Source organism: Amblyomma maculatum, chromosome 4 (genome assembly GCF_055883805.1).
Source record: "Amblyomma maculatum isolate TAMU_Amacu chromosome 4, ASM5588380v1, whole genome shotgun sequence".
Classification (NCBI taxonomy): domain Eukaryota; kingdom Metazoa; phylum Arthropoda; class Arachnida; order Ixodida; family Ixodidae; genus Amblyomma; species Amblyomma maculatum.
The window spans coordinates 121,974,105-121,998,534 of record NC_139347.1 but is presented as its reverse complement, the minus strand read 5'-3'; the positions used below and the strand labels follow the sequence as shown (position 1 = coordinate 121,998,534).

The window sequence follows — 24,430 nt, the reverse complement described above, 5'->3', positions numbered from 1 at the left end:
GAAAAAGAATTCACAGATGATTCTTTTCACATTGCATATCGAGGGATAAATATTGCAGTCTTTGATAGGCACATGAACCAGCTAGTTAGTGAGGACGAGCATGCTAAAGTATGTCTTGTATGAGCAGCTCTGGGAGAAAAGTTTAACTAGTGGAGTCTAACATTCTTCTTTTTTACCATCCCATTTCCTTTACGTTATGCCAAGGTCATGTCATTCAAGGCCATTTGGCTGGTGTTGATCAACAGGTTTGTCCAACTAAGCTTGTAGTGATGTGCAGAAATGCCAGACTAATACTTGGTAACATACTATTAAGAAGTTTAAGGCAGAATAAAAAAAAAGAATTAATTTGATGAAATAAAGTGAATGAATATTTTTAAAATTTAAATTAGTCTGTAACCGAAGAAATCTGACACTTTATCCCTTTCTTATATTTTTTTGCCTTTGTCCACTATGTTTTGCTTCTCACTCTTATGCATACTTTGCTGTATTCATCACTGTACTTGTGTCAGCTTCTTCTTTGAGCAGTTAATATTAGACCTCACATGGTTGCAGTCTATATTGAGCTGAAAATTGGTGCTTGTGCTCTGTGCATCTGTCTTTATCCTGTGTTTTAACCTGAGTTTTACTAACTAAACTATAATAATACCGTAATTAACGGTTCTGTACCCCTTAGACTAACTGGTTTGCACCCTTAGAAACGCTCTGAGGAATAAAGTTGAAAAAAAAAAAAAAGGACATTTTAATGTCATGCATTTTTTTATTGCTTGTATCAATCATCTGCAGGAGTGGACCCACGCAAGTTTCTTCAGTGGTGTCTATATGGATCTCGGCCGGTGGTAGAGGACCAAGGTATGCTTTGAGTATATGATCCTTTTAGCCGCAGGCAACCCGGCAGCTTTCAAAAAGCACTCAGGGAACGCCACACATCCCATGTTCTGTCCCTTGCTGTGTAAAATTAATGCAAACAAGAATGTATAAATGAATGGCCCCTCAGAAAATATTGTTACGGAGCACAGTATATCGAGACGACGACGTGCTGATGTGAAGTAGTGAAGAAGACAACGCTCAGGCCTAGCTAACTTCGTTCTGTGGTGTGCGGAGTGTGGTGTGCATCTAAGAGTGAACTAGCCCTTACCACTGTGTTTTTTCCTTAACATTTGGTGGAGGATTGCTGGAAGTACGTAAGTCGCCAAACCTGGATCTCCGTAGTGGCCGCCAGATTGGTACAATCACTATGCAATCCGACGCGACACCTTCTTCAGTGGCACCATCAGCTCCCACCGTCATCATGACGCAGCCTCGCGATCCAGGCACCTTTTGCGGCACCGACCACATCGATGTAGAAGACTGGCTCGCCATGTACGAGCGGGTCAGCAAGCACAACCGTTGGGACGCGACCCTCATGCTTGCCAACGTAATCTTCTATCTGGCAGGTACGGCGCGCGTCTGGTTCGAGACGCATGAAGACGATATCACATCGTGGGAGATGTGCAAGGAGAAGCTTCGAGACCTATTTGGCAAGCCGATCGGACGCAAGCTTGGCGCACAGAAAGACCTCGCATCCCGTGCCCAGTCTTCGACGGAATCGTACTTGTCTTATATTCAAGACATTCTAGCACTATGCCGGAAGGTGGACAGCGCCATGTCCGAATTAGACAAGGTGGGCCACATATTAAAGGGAATTGCAGACGATGTTTATAATCTGCTGCTTTGCAAAGATTGTCCAACGGTCGACTCAGTTATCCAAGTTTGCTGCCAGTTTGAACAAGCAAAACACCGCCGTATTACTCACCGCTTCGAGCGCTTGCCAAACACAGCTGCTACGTCCTCGTGCGAAGATAGTCCAACCTTAGAGCAGCCATCTCATCCCTCCAACTTGACCAGGATTGTTCGTCGAGAGATAGAGGCTATGACACCCGTTGCGTTCGCTCCTCAACCAGCGGATGCTACTATAGCCTTAATCCAATCTGTCGTTCGCCAGGAGTTCGCAAATGTGGGCCTCAACGCGAACGTGGGCTTCAACTCTGGCCAACCTTCCGCACAGCCCTCGCTCCAACCTAATGTTCCTGTCGTAGCTGCTGCGGCTCCTACCACGCCCTTTCAGACGCAGTACCGCTACCGCAACCCGGACGAATGGCGAACCTCGGATGACCGACCAATCTGCTTCAACTGCTCACGCGTCGGCCACATTTCTCGCCATTGCCGCAGCCGTTGAGTTCCGCCACCTCGACCTCGCTACTATTCTGATCGCAGCGCCGAATATGTTCCACACCCAACCTATGTCCATGATACGCGCACTCGTGACTTTAACTCGTCAGCCCCGCGCATGCCCAGCCGCTCGCCGTCTCCTCAGACCCGGAGGTCCCGCTCGCCCCAATCTCTTCGTTCCTCATCTCCCCACTTCTCCGGCTCTCATCCGGAAAACTAACCAATGCAGCTCCCGGAGGTGACGCTGTATTGACTACCCGGCCCGAAAATCCTCTGCTGACCTTCGCTCATCGCCGCAACCTTCTAGACATCTATGTGGATGGTGCCCCTGTTACTGCCCCCATTGACACTGGTGCCCAAATTTCAGTCCTCAGCTCATCCTTTCGCCGCCGTCTCAAAAAGGTTGTCACACCCGCCGCTTCATCCGCCATTCGTGTTGCCGATGGAAGCGTCGCTACCATCGTGGTACTGTGCACTGCGCGCGTGAGTATTTCCGGTCACACTACCCCTGTCCTCTTCACTGTTATCGACCGCTGCCCTCACGACGTGATCCAAGGCATCGACTCTTTAACGGCCCATTCTGCCCTGATCGATTGCTCAACTGGTCTTCTTCGCTTAGACCTGCCCTACTGCTCCGAAAACACTGATGTCAAGCCCCGCCTCCGATCCGCCGGATTTGTTCGTCTACCACCCGAAACTGCTATTTATGTCCCGCTGGCCCCGATCCCCGCAGTTCCTGACGGCACATACGTCACTTGCCCAATTACCGATGTTGTTCTCCGTCACAACGTCATACTCCCCCATACCGTCGTGACTGTCACTGCTAACCGCACCTATCTTCCCGTACTGAACTTCAGCCGTTCGACTCAAGTTTTACCCCATGGTATCGCACTCGCTGACCTGTTGCCTTTGGCGGACTGCGAAGTTGCGGCTCTAACCCCTCACTATCTGTCGGAGCAGCATATATCGGCTTCTTCTCATTCGAACCTCTTTTCAAGCATGATAGCCGCGGATCTGCCAGATGACCAAGCCAGAGCTCTCTCCGACCTTTTGCTCTCGTACAGCGATATATTTGATTTCGGTGACCGACCATTGGGCCAAACATCCGTTGTGACCCATCGAATCAATACGGGTGACGCCAACCCCATCCACAGACGGCCTTATTGTGTTTTCCTTACTGAGCGGCATGTTATACAGAAAGAAGTGGACAAGATGCTGGCGCAAAATATTATTGAGCCTTCCTGCAGTCCCTGGGCGTCTCCTGTCGTATTGGTCAAAAAGAAAGACCAAAGTTGGAGATTTTGTGTCGACTATCGCCACCTTAATCAAATAACAAAAAAGGATGTTTACCCTCTTCCGCGAATTGATGACGCGCTCGACTGCTTGCATGGTGCCAGCTATTTTTCTTCCATCGACATGCGTTCAGGCTACTGGCAAATTGCTGTCGACGAACGGGATCGCGAGAAAACCGCATTTGTCACCCCCGACGGACTCTATCAATTCAAGGTGATGCCATTTGGACTCTGTAACGCTCCTGCGACATTCGAGCGCATGATGGACTCACTCCTCCGTGGCTTTAAATGGACAACATGTTTATGCTACCTGGATGACGTCGTTTTCTCTTCCACGTTCGCAACCCACCTTGATCGACTTTCTACGGTCCTGGACGTTATCCGCCGCGCCGGTCTTCAATTGAATGCCAAAAATTGCAGCTTCGGCCGGCGCCAAATCAAAGTCTTGGGTCATTTGGTTGACGCAAATGGTGTGCAGCCCGACCTTGACAAAGTTTGAGCCGTGCGCGACTTCCCTACCCCACGTAGCTCAAATGACGTGTGTAGCTTCCTTGGCCTGTGTTCTTACTTCCGCCGCTTCATTCGGAACTTCGCAGACATCGCTCGCCCACTTACCTCTCTTCTGCAAAAAAACGTACCTTTCACATGGGGTTCTGACCAAGCCGGTGCCTTCACGACACTTATTTCCACCCTCACCACCCCACCTGTTCTGGCGCACTTCGATCCTTCTGCACCTACCGAACTGCGCACCGACGCTAGCGGACATGGTATTGGTGCTATCCTTGCCCAGTCCCAGCATGGTTCCTCCCGCGTCATTGCTTATGCTAGCCGCCTGCTTTCGTCCTCTGAACGCAATTATTCAATCACAGAGCGGGAATGCCTTGCACTTGTTTGGCGCTGACCAAATTCCGCCCTTATTTGTTTGGGCAGTCCTTCTGTGTAGTGACTGATCATCATGCTTTGTGTTGGCTGTCCTCACTTAAAGGGGTCGTGAAACGAAAATGTAGCAGCCCAGTTGCAATTTTCCTTGCTTCAGTAAACATTAGGTATGCCTATTCCAAAATATCTCGTCGAAATATTGCTTCTGCATTTAATAATACCATTCTGAAATCAAAGCATTTTTGCGTTCCTGAAGCGACCATGCGACCCTGTAGGCCGGAATTAGAAGTACTCGCCTACGTCATGTTTAGCCGTTTGGAAACGCAGATATAATTATTATTTCCCATACAATAATAGGTTGCTGTTAAAGTTAGCAAATAAAAATATATTATATCAATTATTCGCTCACGCAAACGCATTTCTTCAACAATACTGTCACGTGACGCGCGGTCGGCGGCGGCGGCGGAGCAGGACGGGTGGTACGCTCACTTTACGGGTGGTGTCTGCTTCTCGCTGCGCTCTGGAACAGAGCGAGAGGTGACGCTCAAGTTCAGATTTTCGGTAACGACGGCTATATCTCACTCCGCCGGGTACTCCAAATGACAATGGTTCCAATCTAGTTTGTTGTTATTTTCTTTTTCTTTTTTTGTGAACATTCGTGATGGAGCACAATGTCTTGAGCAGTCTCATACCACCGGTACAACTTGGTTGTGCGGCCGCTGCTGTAATTTTTTTTATTATTATTATTCTTGGCGTCATTAAAGATACGATCTAAATACGGTTCCAGGTCAAAGAAATCGACAAGTGTGTTCAATCCGAGTGGTGGGTGGAGTGTTTCAGGAGCAGGCGCCGCGGCGCGTACTCGTATATTAGTTGCTCGCCTCCGCGCTGCATCACTGAAAATAGCGTGTCGAGCTTCGCTTCCTTTATTTCGGCCGGATGACCTGAACTATGGCACTACACGGAAAGCCGGAAACCAAAAAAAAAAAAAAAAAAGGTTGCTACAATGTACTTGGGTGGCCCTTTCACGCGTTGTCGCAGCTTTGCTCCCCCACCTTCCCGACGCCTCTCTCGTAACCTTTCTAAAAAAAAAAAGAGGAAGCATACTTCCTACAACGTCTACAGTGCTCAGACTTCGCCTATTTTTCCTGTCACCGTTAGGTTCTGGGTTTAGGCGTGTTGTGCGGTTTGAGTGCTCGCTATGCCAACCGTGTACGTCGCGATCGATTGCAGCACGGCTTTTCTGAGTGGAAGTAACGTTCGCTTTCACAAGTTTTGGCACACCGATTGGGTTCATGTGTTCGTACTACTTTCTACTGGAAGTCCTAAATGAACCTCGGCGTCATTCGAAGCCTCGGCATGGACCGGAAACGAAGAAAGCTCCTCAAACGATGCGTCGTACCGACGCAAAACCGCTGGCCCAGTGCATTGGCAAAAAAAAAAGTGTAGGTCGCGTGATAAAGGCAGTAAACGTAGTTCGATTTGTAGCCTTACAGATATGCTTATTTGAGAACTACTCGACTCGCAGAAGCCACCAGTTCTATTTGATTGTTTCCTGCCAGATTGCCCTCATAGCAGTAATATGCGCATTTTGGATTTTTTTTATTTTGAACGATACCGTGAGGCCAGCACAACAGGTGCCCCTACCAGCATATCGTACCACCCAGAACAGGCCCCTTGGTTCCACTTCGATCACGTTCTTTCCACAGCACTCATCTAGTCCCATAGAACCTGATGAAGACTCCAAAGAGGAGGATCATGTTGAGCAGAGCTCAGAATCCTTCACATCATTTAAAAGACATTTCTAGGGTAAAAATTGTTCACCTCAAAAGCTCATACGCCCCATGTCCTTGCATTACGATGGTGTGATTACCAGATCAACCATCCAGGAGAAATGCATTCACGCAAGTGTTATTGATTGGAAAGGCGGATAGATTGGCTTAAAAGTTTAATATCTGACCTGCTACAGAAAGAGAAGAACAAAGAGGGTCGTGACTTGATTAAAATATATACAGAATCCTTCACATCATTTAAAAGACATTTCTAGGGTAAAAATTGTTCACCTCAAAAGCTCATACGCCCCATGTCCTTGCATTACGATGGTGTGATTACCAGATCAACCATCCAGGAGAAATGCATTCACGCAAGTGCTATTGATTGGAAAGGCGGATAGATTGGCTTAAAAGTTTAATATCTGACCTGCTACAGAAAGAGAACAAAGAGGGTCATGACTTGATTAAAATATATACAGGAATAGTAACTTGCACCACAGTCACGAGTCAAGTCCTGTGTCATGCAAGAAGCAGCAGAAAGCCTGCACTGCCTGTAGAGCTTTCCATTTCTGGCCAACCGGCCAATAAGTCCTCTGAGAGAGGCCTGTTGCCAAAACACTTCAAAGAAGTAACTCGAGTTATTGTTTTGCACGCATATACTGGGACACACCACTAGTACACGCTCCAGAGTCTCCGTAATGTCACATGTGGAACATTCTGGGCAGTCCGCCTGTCCAATTAAGTATAAATATTTGTGTGTGAAACCACATTTAGATGCAGTCTATGGAGAAAGCATGCATAATGGCATATAATTGGCAAGTGGGTATGGATCCACTAAAGCACTACCTTGTGGCCTTGAGCACAAGTAGATATAAGAAACTCAGTGATGTGTAGTGCCAAAGGCTGGTAAGGGTGTGGTGTTGAAAACTTCCAAAAATTTGTAATGCAGGCTTTGAAACTGTGAATTCACACCACTTCTAAAGTGGTTTCCCACAGATGTGGAAAGCCTCTTACCAAGGGGCCACAAGCTCAGCAGCGGTTTGTGGAGAATTATGCCCTTAAAAAAAAGATGAGTCATGTTTTGAGCGGCATCACCACAATTGTAGGCGACGCTTGCGGTGATACAGATCTGTGTATACATGGATAGAGTTGTAATATATTCTCACCAGATGTATGTCAGATTAAGTTGCTTGAATCTACTAATTGATATCTTGGATTTCTCCAGTATCCCGAGAACATGCAAACGCACCAAAGGTTGAGTCATTACACACAGAGGTTGGGTGGGGTGGTATGGGAAGTCGTAGCGTGATAGCATTTGTAATTAATGGCAGCGGAGTGTACGTGAAAAACTGCTGTTCAGCTGCTCATCATCAGTGGGTGGCAATGGTGTTGTGCAAGTAGTTGTAAATACACACAAAGTGGTTCGTGTGACAATTATGTAGATATTGGGCAGGCACGTGACATTCTGAAGTAACAGCACAAAACGTGGATGGGAGCACAAGACGAGAAGACGACACAATGTCTCATCGTCTTCTCGTCTTGTGCTCCCGTCCACATTTTGCGCTGTTACCTCAGGATGGAAAACCAACAAGCCCAACCTGCTATTCTGGCTAACATGCCATTGTTTGAGGTGCATTGCGGCAGCCAAGGTTTATCCCAAGCACCTGCACTTCTATGTACATGTTAAAGAGTACTGGGAGTGGTGCTCATATGGGTGTGTACCATTTTCCTGGCTCGGGCAATCAGATTGCAGGCGGGCTAGCACACACAGCCCAAAGCACATGTAGTAGAAGTTTGGACTGTCGAACCGCGAAGTCTTCAGTTCAATTCCTTCCCTTATATTTTTCAATTTGTATGAGTATCGTACAGTCTGTGCTTGTATGGTTAAATTGCGAGGGTGTACATATCACCTGCGCTCCTGACCAACCTCACTCTGCATAAGTATTCACCAAGCAGTTTTCGTTCCATCAAAAGGCTTTCACAATATTCAGCGACACAAGCAGCTACTCAGACAGCATCAGTGTAGCATTCTTGGAGCTTCGCAAATCTGTGGTTACATTGTTTACTAGCAAAGCATGCACGGTATGTAGATATGTGTACTAGGTCGCATAAGATGCCGTGACAATGTGGACTGCCCTTACGTCTACAGGTGCCCTTTAATCCTGTTACATTCTAGCCTGCAGTGAATTCAGCAGCAAGGTTTCACAATTAAATCATCCCAACTTTATATTTCTAGACTTGACCCCAGCACCGACAAAGTTCATTGTATTACCAGCATTTTGGTGGCATATTCAACCAGCAGGCCAGTTAACTCAACGTCATGCAGGTTCTAGTGCAGATGTTTTCATGCAAACTACGGGTATCATCAACGAAGGAGGCTTTACTATACATACCTTTTCAGCACGCTGTTTTATGACTGGTTAAAGTCTGGTACATTTCAAAGTACAAGGCACATATTATTGTATGCATGTCTACAGATTGCAGATTATGCTGGCTTGCTTCTGAATGAGACTGCAAAATGCTGAAAACAGTGGCCACCTTTCAAAGCAGCTTTTGCAGAAAACCGTTTGATTTTTCTATTCCCCATGAGCCACTATTTTTCGAGGCCGTGTAAAGGTGAACGCGGCAACTAGAAAATCTAGGTTTGTCAGTGCCACAAGGACCGCCACTTTGTAGTACATTTGGGCATTATCTAATGTTACCAAATGAGTGTTAGAGACATGTTGCTTTCAAAATAATTTATTGGTTGGCCGCAGGTTCATCAGTGCATACAAAATTTTTAGGCTAGAAGGAAGTTGACCTAGAGCAAGACATCTTTTATTCACGCTTCTTTGCTGTCTTCCTCTCTCCTAAATATACAAATGTGTATATACAGCTTCACAATCATGATGTGTTGAGGTCAGTGCTAAATAAAAAAAAAATGCATCCGACAAAGGTATAGTTAGAGATTGAGTACACAAAATTCATTCTAAGTGAGCCTATATATGTCTTGTAGATTCCAAGGGAAGACAAGTATAGCAGGGGGCAGCAGAAACTCAGGCAGGCAGATAAAAAGTTTGCGGGAATCAGATGGATGCAGCTGACAGAGGATCGGGTTATTTGGATAGATATGGGAGAGACATTTATACAAGCAGGTATATACACAACTGCACAATTATGATGCATTTGCGGTCAGTGCTAAAAAAAATTCCACCCATCAAAGGTATAGGTGAGGAGTGAGCACACAAAATTCATTCTAAGTGAGCCTATATATGTCTTGTAGATTCCAGGGGAAGGCAAGCGTAGCAGGGGGCGGCAGAAATTCGGGCAGACGGATGAGATTAGGAAGTCTGTGGGGATCATATGGATGCAGCTGATGTATCTGCGGTCAGTTCCAAAAGAAGAAAAATTCTACCCGTCAAAGGTAAAGGAAGGGAGTGAGTACACAAAATTCATTCTAAGTGAGCCTATATATGTCTTTTAGATTCCAAGGGAAGGCAAGTTTAGCAGGGGGCGGCAGAAACTCGGGCAAGCAGATGAAATTAGGAAGTTTGCGAGAATCATGCACCTGGCACAGGATCGGGTTATTCGGATGGATATGGGAGAAGCATTTGCCCAGCAGTGGGTGCAGTCAGGCTAGTGATATCAACAAGACTAACAACTGGATGAGTTGGTACTGATTCATCTTAAAACCAGCCAGAAAACGAAACACGTGAGAGGAGCACCAGACAAAGTTTGACTATCAACTGAAATGTTACTGAAGGAAAGAGGCAAAAGAAGACTCGCACAGAAATGCACGTGCACGAAAAACCCCCAAAGCAGTGAAAGCGTGGAAAGCAGAAAGGGTCTAAAAAATCAAAATCTAAAAAAAGCAAATTCATTATGGTCAAGAACCATTCGTTACAAAAGGGAAGCCACAGATCCAAGTCAAAAGGCACACTATACTGCAAAGGCTAAGGACGTGTGTGTGGCTAAGAAATTGGTCAACAGTCTTTTGGGGCCTTTTTTACATGTGCATCTCTGTGCAAGTCTTCTTTTGCCTCTATCCTTTAGTAAAATTCCAGTTATTAGTCCAGCTGTCCTGCAATTCTCTCTTCTCATATTTTCCGGCTTGTTTCAGAATGAATAAGGTGATGACTCTACAAACCTTGCACAAACTGGAAACCAGTATAACTGTCAGATGGAAACCTTTCCCTTATTTGGCTTGCATTACAAATAGGGAGGACTTTACTGTGATGTCTGCCGAGGCATCCCCAAAGCCAGTGCGCAAGCTGGCTGTAGCAGATGTAGTGGTGCCTCCTGTTGACAAGAGAAAAAGCAATATTCACTTTTCAGCATAGCAAAATGAAAATATGATTTAGGTCTTTTACAAATTTGAAAGTTATTCATGCATCTGTACAATTAATTCCCGTCTAACAGAAGCTGTACAGTGTAACTTTCACTGTCAATTTATTCTCCCTGGAAGTATGGCAAACTTTGAATTCTGCTGCAGGTGATTGAGAGAGAATGAGACCCACCCAATATTAGAACTCCAGTGCAATCACAATTTGCTACTGCAGCAAAATAATGCCTGAAGGCAATGCAGCTTTTGACTGACAAAACCTGGTAGTCGTCTTACACCCTCTATACTAGTGTTGTGGCCGATGTCAATGTCCACGCTGATATCATCCGCATAGCACGAAGATGTTAAGTATGCGACTTATGCATTAAGCAGCTCTGTGCATGGAGTCATTCTATTCGAAGGAGCCATAAACTACAAGTGCACTTCTGTCAACAGCTCTCAATTGTTTTCCCACAACACGGCACGTGCCAAACTTTCTGCAAGTGCCGCAAAACTACTCTATAACTTCATTTGCTAACTGTAAAATTTCCAACACTTACTCAAACTGTGGAAGTTTCGGTGTACTGGCCTTTGGGAGAACGTCTTTCTTTTCTTTTTTTTTTTTTTTTTGGTTGTTACATTTCAGCACATGTAAAATGTCAGTGTCAAAGCAGTTTGGAGAGGTTTACTGTGTGCAGGTGTTGATGATGGTATCAGTGAAGTCAATTTTTTTAATTATATTTGCACACTATACCACACTCACCTAATGCAAGTGGGTAAAAAAAAAAACTAGCAAATAAAACTTTGAGTGCTGGTATGGTGATTGTTCTGGCAGCAAGTGGGGACAGGCTATAACAAGAGTTGTCGGGCTAGTTAGTGATCGTCTGCAGAAGCCAGTCCTGCTCTGTGTGTTTTTCTTTTCTGTGTCGTTTTTTAGTGCATTTTCCCACGGCTTCCGCAGGAGACAGGCTACTTCACTGCATGCAATTTCACTTAGCACAGAGTCCTCCGAAATGAGATTGCTTTTGTACTTATTTACTGCATTTCTTGTGGCATTCCTTATGTATTTATGTTTTGAAGTGCTGCACTTGCTGAAGGTCATACCTGGCTAATAAAACAAGCAAATGTGTCCGGACAGCGTCCCCCCCTCGTTACTTCACATCAATGTGCATGCCCTTTCCATTTAGTAAGTTCACACTATCAGATGATGCGTGTTTTCTCATTTACTCGTGCATGGAATTAAGCAAACCAGTAATTTGCATGGTGAAACGTCATGCTCATGCGCTTCTACGAAAACAAGAAAAATATGAAAACCAGCGATGTGTTCGCGCTAACGTGGCGCAATATCAACACTGTAGACAGTGTAGATGATCGCAGGTAAGTAACGTTAAAGGGGAAGCTTTATTTTATTAACACTGCCTTCCGCAATAGATTTCATTACAGCATTTCTTGCTCGAGAAAATGAAAAACAGGTGCCGCTTGTTCAAGTTATGTCGCCTTTCGCTCAAGGTTCTTACCTTGTGTTCTCGACTAGCAGTCCATGATCAAGAAGCATTTGGAGTAAATGCGGATGATCTGTAACACCCAGACGGCTGCTTCAACTACGTAGTCGCCGCCGGGATCTCGCCAGATGCTCTCAAGAGCAGTCGGCATCGGCACGCACCGCCCGCAGCTGCACCTGTTCGAAAGCTTCGGTTAGCGATTGCGCACTCTCGCAACGGTCAAACGTAGGCTAGGCTGCAAGACTCGGACATACATACCAATGCGTAGTTCCGAAAGGGCTGGGATCGGGAGGCTGACGGTCGGGGCTTCTGCAAGCCGGAGTTGTGCCGCGGTTACCGCGGCCTCTCGACACAAGTGTTACTGTATCGGCCGCTCGCAGGGTCCATCTTCGCCGACCTGGCACCCGAAAAGTTGCGTCGGCGTAAGGCTCAAAGCCCACGATGTAACCATGTTTTAACAGTAGCGACTATATTCTAGTTCACTATAGCAGCACAGCGACGCTGGAACCCACGGAGGAACCTAGGCGTCGGCCATATTAAAAAACCCGTTGTGAGCGTAGAGTAGGGCACAATTAGAACCTCTAAAATACACCGAGCTTGGTCAACTTTGGCTCAGCAGGCTCCGGCAACGGGAGCTTCTCATTGGCTTAGCGCTATGACGTATCTGTTGAGTTGAGGAGGACGCGCGCTAGGAAACCGAAATTCTGTTTTTGTCGCTATTAAATCAACGCGGGCGATGAAACGAATCGAGGTATATTATATGATGCAGGACAAGGATTCCATTTAACTAAGCCGTGCAAAATTTCCGGAAAACGTTTCACGACCCCTTTAAGGACCCCACTGGCCGCTTAGGTCTCTGGGCCTTACGAATACAAGAGTATGAATTTACTGTGGTGTACAAGTCCGGCCATTTACACCAAGACGCTGACTGCTTGTCCCGTCATCCCGTAGATCCTCCCGATTTGTCCGACCATACTGCTGACGACTATGTTTTGTCCATCTTGGACTTTATCAATATCGGCTCCGAACAGCGTCGTGATCCTGCCCTGCAACCAATTATTGACCAGCTGCGCAACATCCCCGATTCTTCCGCCAGCATGTTTGTACTCCATAACGAGACATTATACAGACGCAATATGCGTCCAGATGGCGCGGACCTTTTATTGGTCGTTCCGGCTCATCTGCGCTCTAGTGTCCTCGCCCAACTTCACGGCGTTCCTACAGCAGGACACTTGGGAGTCGCACGCACTTATGACAGTGTGCGACGCAGATTTTTCTGGCCTGTTCTCTACCGCTCTGTCCGTCGCTATGTCGCCGCTTGTGAGCTGTGTCAGCGCCGTAAGATACCCTCGCTTCAACCTAGTGGGCCCCTGCAACCAATTCCAGTGCCGACAGAGCTGTTTTCTCGTGTGGGCCTCAATCTTCTTGGGCCTTTTCCGACGTCGACTTTTGGAAACAAGTGGATTGCCGTGGCGACTGACTATACCACCCGATATGCTGTAACCAGGGCTATCCCTACCAGCTGCGCCTCCGACGTTGCCGACTTTCTTCTGTATGATGTCATTTTGATTCATGGCGCTCCATGTCAACTGCTCACAGATCGTGGCCGCTGTTTCCTCTCTCAAGTGGTTCATGACCTTCTCCGCTCATGCGCTACTCGTCACCAGTTCACCACGGCCTACCATCCGCAAACGAATGGTCTTACTGAGCGCCTCAATCGCACTCTGACCAACTTGCTGTCTATGTATGTGTCCGATCAACATCGTGACTGGGATGTCTCCTTACCTTTCGTCACGTTCGCCTATAACTCCTCGCGCCATGACACTGCCGGATACTCTCCCTTTTACCTACTCTTCGGCCGTGACCCTTTACTCCCATTCGACACCTTGCTGCCTCTTGACGACTCTTCCTGCAGCTACGCTTCGGATGCCATCGCCCGCGCTGATGCTGCCCGCCACATAGCTCGAGAGCGTCTTGGAGCGTCTCAGCGCTCTCAAAAACGTCGTTACGACCTTCATCACCGAGACGTTCACTACCCTCCTGGTTCCGTCGTACTTCTTTGGCACCCGGCTCGCCGTGTCGGTATGTGTGAAAAACTTTTGCCTCGTTACGTGGGCCCCCTACTTCGTCTTGCGGCAAGTCACCATTGTGACCTATGAGATCGCCCCTTTACAGCCCAGGAATCCTTCCACAGTCCCTCATCCAGAACTCGTGCATGTCGCCTGTCTAAAACCATATCATTCGCATTCTCCTGTGTAGGACGCACCGGGACGGCGCTTCTTCGGCGCGGGGAAAGCTGTTACGGAGCACAGTATATCGAGACGACGACAACGTGCTGATGTGAAGTAGTGAAGAAGACGACGCTCAGGCCTAGCTAACTTCGTTCTGTGGTGTGCTGTGTGTTGTGCGTCTAAGAGTGAACTAGCACTTACCACTGTGTTCTTTCCTTAACAATATCTTGGACCTCAACTGGCTATATGGTGAAGCAGTATGGTGCAAGTAAAATTAAGTAAGCAAATGAGAGGAGAAGTTGAGGCACGCTTGCGTTACGGGGCTTTGGTAGCCCAGAATTCTCTGCAGGAGGCTTCTGGTGAATTGAGTTTGTCAACTCTTGCCTTGGACTTTGCTTGGTGCCTTCGTTTATACGAGAGTGCTTTTCTGACAGCTCGTAAACCAGAGCAGGCGTGTAAAACAATGTTTCGAAAATAATGCAACACAGTGAAATATCATTGCTCGCCCTCCAAGGGACCAGGAGGCGTGTAAAACCATGTTTCGAAAATAATTCATCACAGTAAAATATCATTGCTTGCCCTCCAAGGGACCAGGAGAAAGGCTCAAGTCATCGAACGATTCCAAGCAACTGCTCAAAGCTGTTTGCTACACTGTAATTCTGTCGAATAAATGCCTGAAATGTGATTGGCTAGACTTCTGAGAAGAAAACTAAGTGACAACAACAATGTTTTGCAGTTTTGTGAAGTGCTTTGCCTTGCACACGCTGTCGATAACACCAAAGAATTGCACCGAAATCGTAAGTGCCTCTGCGGCCCTTTCTGCAGTGCGACAAAGTTGCGATAGCGCTGCTTCACAAATGGGCCCCATCTCGTTTTGAGGAGGCATCCTCAAAATTTACTTCAAAATGTGCTTCACCGTGCTGAGAAGAATGGAGGAAGCATGCGGATGCAAGAGAGAAGTATGCATAGATGCTGGGAGCAGCGTGGCATAAGTGTAAGGAAAACATTTGTGTGGTACTTTGGACCACTAAATTGCAATAAGGCGAAAACCTTTGTTTGAAACTTCGCTGATTCCTGGTTTCGCCTGTATCTGCTTCTGTAGGCTGTGTGATGCGGCGTTCGAGGAAGCGCCAAATGAAAGGCGCTGCACAGACGCTTGGATCGGTATGACGCGATAGCATAAGCTTCAAGCCATCATATAGGGCCCCGCTTTAACCGAGCCATATGAACATGCCTGCGTGGCCTAGGGATAACATGAATGCAAAGGTCTTTTCTTGGCGGGCTGATTCTGATATCACCCTCTCATATGAAAGGAGAGGCCCGAGTTGAGGCTTCACGCCTTCTTTTACAATTTCTGTAGGACACTCATCTTGATTCTAGATGGTGACAGCTGGAATGGACTGTGTTATTCAGTGAGTGTATGTGTGTATAGGTGGGGGCAGCTGTAATTAACTGTATTTTACTGTGAGTGAATGTGTGCATAGATGGTGACTGCTGGAGTGGAATATGTACTATATAAGTGACTCTGCGCCGCATAGTGGGGCAAATTTCACAGCTATTAGGGCCTTTTCTTGACACACAAGTGACGCAACGGTGGAGCAATTGCCGCCAGAATAAGCAAGGCTAATCCCACCTGTAGCATACAACTCAACTCTACTTGGCAGCGCCTGCTAAACGTAATGACAGTAAGCCCTAGGTCCAATTAGTGCTCGGCCATGTCAGCTGCCAGCTACTGTCTCCCACGTAATGAAAGCGTATTAATATAAGGCTTCTCCCTTTGTGGGGCGTGGGCCCAGTGTGGCCCACCTTGACCTATGCTGGCCGTCATCTTGGATGGCATCACGTGACCTAAGGTGGCTGCAAAGTGTGACGTCTTCTGAAAACGACAGTGTGAGCCATTAAAGGCTTTCACCTTAATAAAGCCACAAGCTCAGCTATGCACAGAACAATGTCAAGAATGGCATAAGCGACCGATGCTTGTGCCTAGTGGCACCAGTGGGATGATGGGTATTTGAGGTAAACGGAACTTGAATGGTGCTTCTGAGCTGTGATACGGTGATGGAGGACTTCCGATCTTCATCAAACCGGCCATAGAGCAAGTGCCAGAGATGTGCGAGCAGTACTGCTTTATGCAATTCAGGTTCATAAAAGTCCATTTGGATGATCACTGGCTTTGCTGCCTCGTGTTTCGACTTGACACCCTATCCGAGTCAGCCAGTGTGAGCCTGCCCATGTCTGAATTAAGCGTCCAGCACCGTGGACTTACGTGGACATTGGCCGGAACCGAGCTTCCTGTTCGAATTATCCGGCTTTCCGAATTGACAGGATGTGAATGTGCATAGCTGCTATAGTGCAGGTTAGGTGTATGGGGCAGACTTCTCACACTTTTGATCTGCACTTCTGTCTCTTCTAAAGGTATCCACCTGTTCAATGTGTGCTGTAAAAGCCCTAGTAATTAAGATTTTATGCAACTGAAGAAAGGATCCAAATTAGTTCACTGCCAAATTATCAGGGGATGGAAAAAAAATAACTGTGACAAAGTGCCCCAAGCTAGCATACCTTTTTTTGCTTGAACAAATCTCGCATTGTTGATTCCTTCCTGCAAGATATTTGGATACCATTTCTTTTTTTGTTTTGCAGTTCTGCCAAGTCGTACAGTGCCCACACGCAGTCAGATTAGCATACATATGACCTCTTGGGCCCTCAATGCTTCAACAGCCACACCCAAACTCAACAAAAAGATAAGCTCACCCTGCATGCTTGCAAAGAATTTATTTAAGAATGATTACAGGCTGCAGGCTCTGTGACAACACAAAGAGGATAACAAGAAAGACAAGGAAGAGAAGATAACAAAATAGTGGGGCGCTCGACTACTGTGCCCAAGGATGCGGGATCGAATCTCGGCCTCGGCGGCCCCTTTTCCATGGAGGCGAAAAGCAAGGTGCCCGTGTGCTGTGCGATGTCACTGCACTTTAAAGAACCACAGCTGGTTGAAATTTCCGGAGTCCTCCACTACGGCGTCTCTCATAGCCTGAGTCGCTATGGGACGTTAAAACCCACAAACCACGTATCTCACAGTGCTTTCACGACAGACTGTAGCAGCAATAACGACCGCAACTTTACATTTTAGTTGGAATCCAGCTTAATTCATGCTTTTCAGTCAGTCTGTTGAGTTGCTCACTCGCAATTTCATCTCTCCAGCTCCGTGAACACATGCAAGTTCCTATTCATGTCAGAAATAAGCTCACCCGAATTTTTCTGCATTGATGACAGTTGTTACAGGTTTCTCCACTGCTGTGTTCATTGACGTGTTCTATTGTTTATTTTCAAAGTGTTCAGTTATTCTACCCCTGGCTGCTGTGTATATTGTGTTGTGTACAATCATTTTTTATTTTGATTATGTGATATTATTGTTTCCCCTTCTGCTAGGGCGCATCAAAGGGTCTGCAGTATATTCTAAATAAATAAATAAGTAAATTAGCACAGATGCTTGATGGGACCAGATGCACTGTCTGAAGTATCCAGTTTTTTCTAATTATCAGGAATAAAACTAATAATATGCATGGGGCGTGTAAAAGTTTCTTGCTGGAGCATGTTTAATATACAGTCGTCGACAGATTTTTCAAGTCCGCATGACCTGGGGAGTGGTCCAAGTGATCAAACAATGCGAGAAAAACACTTTTCTGTGCAAACTTGGCTTTAAACATAGCAGACGTAACCGTGTGTCAAGTTTTGGTTGCAAGCTGATAATAGAGAGTCACAGCGGAGCAAGATCCGCTACTTTGCTCTGCTTTTACGCACTACCGGTGCGCATACGCTAGCGTGATCCGCTATAGCTGGTCGTCAATGCGCACATGCTGATCGGTCCCAACACGACGGGCTTGCATGCTGCATGGAAGTAGATGTTGCACCTGTCCCATTTTCACAGCAATGGCGTGCTGTTTGTTGGCCACATCGATGACAACGAAGAAAGCATGGTTATTGCTGCCACCTCAAAAGGCAACTATGAACGAAGCCACACGTCCAAATGACTGTCTGTGAAAACAGGCATATTATTTTATATTACTTTTGGGTAGCCTCACCATATTATATGTCTGTAAATAAGATGGCGCCTTTCACTGCCACAAAGGATCCATCGGTTGCGGCAGTGACGCTTGCTTGCGTCTATATCGCACCAAAAAGACGAGCTTTTGGCTTAGAAACGACCTCCACTGTAAAGCTGGTCCCTATTGTAGTCCGAAAATTTCAATCTTTGGACCCCACAGAGTCCGAAATATCAGTCGTAAAAATGTAAACATTACTATGGGGTGCGTGATGCTTCCCAAACAAGGTCAGAAATATTAGTCTGAAAAATTGGTCTCCTACTGCTTTGTATTTATAGGATTGTAAGTTCACTCGGATGTAGGTAGACACTCCCCCACTTCTGATTTTCAAAGTTGAAAAAGCAGAATGAGTTTCAAAAGTGGAAATATGCTATAGCGCTTTGACAAGAGAGTGGTTGGCAGCATTTTGAGTTTTCAGACCCCCAGTGCTTGTTTTAAACTGCATTCTCATTATGTTTTGTTTCTTATCACTTCACAGCTCATTCCATGGAGAGGGAGAACTCCTGTGAAGAAGCTGAGGATGTCAGCTGAGTTGTCTCCAACACAGGCATCCTGGTGCCCAGCCTTTGCACCTCCACCGCGGATCCACAATCATGGACAAAAATTTATGTGATGTTGGTTTGAGAAAATCTTCATTATGTATAGTCAGGAAGCAAGTTGAAGGTACGCTGAGGGCAAATTTCAGTCGCCTTGTACCAATGAAAAAATTGCACGGGTTCAACGGTGCTGAACCGAGTGTGGAGTGAAAGCTTCGACTGCGGGCGGCTGAGCGTTTCATCGAACACAACCAGCGTTCCATTAAACGCATCACTGGCGTTTTAGGTGAGGGTGGTAAAGGCGTTTATTACATCTAAATATGGGGGACACTTAAGCTCCTCCTTTAAGGGTATGACGCAATAGCGTAGTCTACCAGCCCACATATAAATCCCCGCTTTAACCAAGCCATATGGACGGGCCTTAGTGACCTATAGGGGTAACGTGAATGCCGGGTGCTGGCAGGCTGATTCTGGCATAACCGTTCCATGTGAATGAGAGACCTAAGTAGGCAGCTGCTGCCATGGTGCCACGCCGACAGCTTGAAAACCTACAGTAATGTAGCTTTCGCTACAAAACTACATCCTCATCATAAGGACTCCACTCTCATTGATAATGAAGCTTCTTTAAGGACTGCCGATTTCATGAGTAAAGTATGTGCATTGATATCATTTCTTCTAGAGGCTACGCAACACCACCATTCTTCACTTAAAAATAGCAGCAATGCATCCCGGCATCACAAGTTTGAATTGGCCGCTCGGAAGATTTTAAAATCCAATTTTTCTGGTGCCGAATGTACCTTTTCCTGCCAGGCAAGCATCAGTGTACCCAAAATAAGCAAAATATCAATTTACTAAAAGATTTTTTTGCAGTAGTCCTCGGTGGCAGTTTAAATGAACACCCGTGAATGAGCCTTCCGTAACATGTTCTTCATGACTGCATGGAGAGGAAAAGCCGGCGGCAATATTTGGAACCAACATCTATTCATGTAAATAAAGTTTTTTGCAGGTGGCTGCTTAACTGATAGTGGTCCAGTGTTTCAGCATTTTGATCTGTGAGCCAGTGCACATGTGTCACAGTCATAAAAATTGTACAGCTATTGTAGATACTACTACTACTTCTGATAGAATAATAACAATAGACATTAGAGTTGTAGTTTAACTAAGTGCTTTTGGCATACAGTCGAACCCGGATATATCAAACTCGAAGGGGATTGCGAAATAGTTCGATATATCGATAATTTGATATACAGAAATCGGCTTGTGACGGCACTTACGGTGTGAAAAAACGATACTGCATTTGTCGCGCAATCAACCCACTCCCGTAATGAACCCACCCTCCACTTTTGCACCCGAGAATTTGAAAAAAAAAAAGTGTTAAGGCCAGCTCGCTCACTTGCAAGCGATTGAGCGATCACAGCGACGAGCGGCAGCGACAGAGGGAAAAATTTCCAACTTGTTGGAACTGCGTCCCTCTCGCCGCTCGAGCCACTGCGGCAGCTCAAAACACGGTTTCTGTGTCGCCGGCAGAAATCAAGAGCGTTTTTGCTTGCATGTCGATGGCGTGCGCCACTCATCCACAGCTCATTTCTTGGCAGCGTGCCGAGATGCTGCGAAACGATAACATCACGGCGTGTTTATCTTGTGATAGCTCCTGCGGTGGCGGGGAGCAAACTTGGCAGAGTGCCCATGATGGCTTGATTGCACAAGCCTGGTTCGATTTATCACGCTGCGCTTGGGGCGGGGCGTAGTCCTCTGCCACAAAATCATTGGAAAGCATGATAGCTAAATGCTGTTTGAAGCGAAAAATGCTAAAAGCCAGTGTCATGATCACAGCTGACTGTGTGCTTTTGTTGATTCATACGTGCAAGGATAAACGACTCCCGCAAAAAGAAAAAAAAAACTGCCACTTCTTAACGTCCGCAGCCGCCATGTTTTACGCTACGCCGCGCCTACAGCACAACGATAAGAATGAACGACTCGCAAAAAAAAAAAAGAAAAAGAGAGAGAGAGAGAGAAACGTCTGCAGACGCCATAGCCACGTCAGCCGCCGCGCGCAGAGGGTTCGCAACACACGCTGGAGAAAGCATCCGATGTTCTGTCTGAAAACGGGCTGAGCTGTCTTGGCACATGCGTAGCGCGTGCTACTGCAAATGAAGGCCGGGAGAGAGGAAGGAGAGAGATAGCTCGCCAAAAGAATAGGCACACCCTTGCACGTCGCTATATCGCGTTTTTTCCTTCTCGTTCCCACCGGTCCTCTCTGGTTCATTCACGCACATGGCTTGCAAACGTCATGTGCTGGCGCGCGGGAAACGATAACCGCAGATGCGCGCGCCTTTGAGGAATGGGCACGGCGCTGCCCTAGACAAGTCGTCGTCGAACTATCCACTCTCATTCCTTCCGCGCGTGGCTTGAAAACGTCATACGGCAAACGGCCGAGGGTAATGCGATCATCTTCGGGGAAGGCACACTTTCCAGTGCGTGGTGCCGAGTTCGATATATCGAACGAGCGGGAAAATTGAGTTCGATATATGACGCGGCTTTCCTATACCTTTACATGGTATTTTCAAGGGGATATTCCGTGAGTTCGATATAACCAAACTTCGATATATCCGGGTTCGATATATCCGGGACTGAATCTATTCCTATGGTAGTGCAGCTATCTGGCTGTAACCCTTGATATGCCAGTGTGTATTAGAAGCCGTTTGCTTCACTGAAGTAGTTTACCTTAGTTCTGGAGTCTGAAGGTATGTTTCTGTGGCAAGTGCTATCAGCAACTCTTATTGAAATTAAGCCAGAATAGCTAATAAAGGCTTTCACTTTTTCTGAAGTCTGCTGGCAAAACTTTGGTATAACGACGTCACTCGCATTTCAGGGCCGACAGTGCATCTATGTAGCAGACACAGCACTTTCCGCTGCTTTCGCTTTTGATATGCTACACTGCAATAATTTATTTATTTTTATTTATTCAGGTTACCCCTAAGGGCCCTTCAAAGGAGGGTATTACATGGGGGGGTAAAATTGTAAAAGACACAATGCAGTTAGCAACAATTACAATAAGAAACATTAAATATAACATCAAAAGAGGAAAGAAAAACAACAGCAAAATATTGTACACATTTCCGTCACAGCGAAGTAGCTCTTGGAATTTTTTTATTCATTCCTAAATTTATACCTAAAAGCAGCGAAAAAGAGAAATAAGATAAAGTCCGGGGGCAGTGCTCAAGTTGACAAGAAGCATCTTTAACATCATCTTTTCATTCTGTGAATACTTTTATATACACTCCGCCGGGGTGGTGCAGTGGTTACGGCGCTCGACTACTGTTCCCAAGGACGCAGGATCAAATCCCGGCCTCGGCGGCAGCTTTTCGATGGAGGCGAAAAGCAAGGCGCCCGTGTGCTGTGCGATGTCAGTGCACGTTAAAGAACCCCAGGTGGTCGAGATTTCCGGAGTCCTCCACTACGGCGTCTCTCATAGCCTTAGTCGCTTTGGGACATTAAACCCTACAAACCAAACCAATACTTTTATATACATATCTTTTAATTAGTTTATAGGAAAGGTGCGATACCTGTCACTTCTCTGTGGACACTTGAACTATGCTTTGAGGAAAGGGAAGAAGGGAGCAAATGTGGAAAGAGCTGCCATAGTAAGGAACTAGGAAGTAATTTCAAACACCTTGGGATTTTCAACGTGCACTGACAGCACAGCACACACACACCGTTTCATCTCCGTCAAAATGTATTTATAATAATAAATTAGTTTGCACGAAAGCAAAGGTGCATTATGTCACTTTCTTCTGTAGACACTGGAGAGGAAGGTGGGACTGAAAGCAGAAAGTAGTGCAGTAGTAATTTGAACCACCTGAGGATCTTTATGTGCACTGATATGTCGCAGCACACCGATGCTTCTCCCTTTTTTGCCTCCATCAAAACACAGTATAATTTATGCTACATTTCGATGAAGGCACAACAATGAAGAGGTCCATGTGCTGTGTGATGTCAGTGCTTGTCAGGTCTCATTCTCACAGCCGGCCTCCTCCTCGTCACGGCGGAGGAAACCGCACGGCACAGATGAAGCGGCGCAATGTTCAAACAAAGAGGCGCCGGAAGCCAGCAGGTGATGGTAACAACTTTTATTGGCACAAAATGGAAGGGATTAGTTCGGACTGGGAAATACAGGCTGGCCTCCAGTTGGGGGCGACCTCCTGAGCTCGCTTGATGAGGGCCAGCTGCGTAGTTTTTCTTGGGCTGGCCAATAGCTTGTCCCATTTCTCCGCTGAGGGACCTGCAAGAGTGTCATTGAAGGGGGATTGCTAGCGCATTCCCATAGTATATGATCTTGGGTGGCATGCGTCCCGTCACCGCGCAGCGCCGGCATGGAGGGTTGTATTCACCGTTCGAAATTAAATTTCATGTAATCACGAGCTTGTCCGAACTATTACGTTTGAACAAACAAGTCTATGAAAGAGTGGTTGCATCAGATAGAGCATCAAAAATGTATGGGAAATTGGCAGGTGCATGTGGGTTAATAGCTAGGTCAATCAGACATCGAGATAACCAGGAGGCTTAATGTAGGCATCCAAATAGGGTCACATGGTACTCAGCTTTGGTGACATAGGCCTAACATCCGTAGCGGGAAATTTGAAATCTTTCAACGTGAACGACGAGAAAGGGCATGCTTTGCATGCACAAATTGGGGGTAATATTTAGAAAGTTTGCAAAGAGAGGTAATCAATCGACTGCAGTCTGGAACATTCTGAGAGCAGTGCAGAAATCCGATAGCCTGAACGTTGCTGCTGCACACGTCGGTACATCGCGCGCTCTTGTGAAACAACCAACATTCTGTTGAACTCATCAAAGTTACCAGCGTTCTAGAATTGGTTTACAGAAAGAAAAAGGCGCAGTATCTGTCACTCGCGAAATCCCACTGACAACACAGTAACGCTCAGGCTTGCGCCTTTCTCCGGTGTGGATTCGGCAGTGATCTCGGAATTTTTTTTTCTCCTGCAAGAGGCGGTTTGTTTTAGCTAGCTAGGCAGACCTAGCGTTGCCGGCCCCTGTTGTGGCCCCCACACCAGCACGATGAAAAACGCTGTGGACGGGGAGGATAATCCCACAGTATTCGAGAACGGTGAGTGGGAGACCGTTCTCAGCATGAACGAGCACATGAGGAAGAAAGACGGGAAACCCACTCTGAACTCTGGCGAGAAGCAATCTATTACCCAGAAAAGCGGACAAGATCCCAAAATCCGCTAGAGGGCACCGATGCGGAAACTCCCAGAGAGTGACTATAAAATAATCTTCAGGCCAAGAGGCTGAGTTTTCTCTACTCCCTGGAACGCTCAGATGAGTCTGCTCAGACGCCACAGCAAGAATAGAAAGATAGCAACCACCAAGACACGGTTTATGAAGAGCTGCACGCTGCAGCTTCCGCCCAGACGCCGCAGCACAATAGTCACGACATGCTTGATGACAAGATGCAAGAAATGCAGCAAAGCACATGGATGTACGACCCTGATAGCAGCAGAACAGTTGACCCACAACAACAATGGCAGCAATGAGAAAGAAGGAGAGGCCAACTACAAAAGCAGCAAGCTCTGAGATTGAAAC

At 46.5% G+C, this 24,430-nt stretch overlaps 1 protein-coding gene across 1 annotated transcript in view; it reads left to right on the top strand.

Moving 5' to 3' along the window:
* LOC146192270 (KICSTOR complex protein ITFG2-like) overlaps positions 1 to 19,841 on the top strand; it is a 60,836-nt gene extending 40,995 nt beyond the window's left edge. The window contains exons 13-14 of the mRNA XM_084602422.1: positions 784 to 849; positions 18,766 to 19,841. Coding sequence (XP_084458548.1) covers positions 784 to 849; positions 18,766 to 18,818 — 119 coding nt within the window. The 3' untranslated portion in view covers positions 18,819 to 19,841. The remainder of the gene's footprint in view (positions 1 to 783; positions 850 to 18,765) is intronic.
* Positions 19,842 to 24,430: the final 4,589 nt, after the last annotated feature.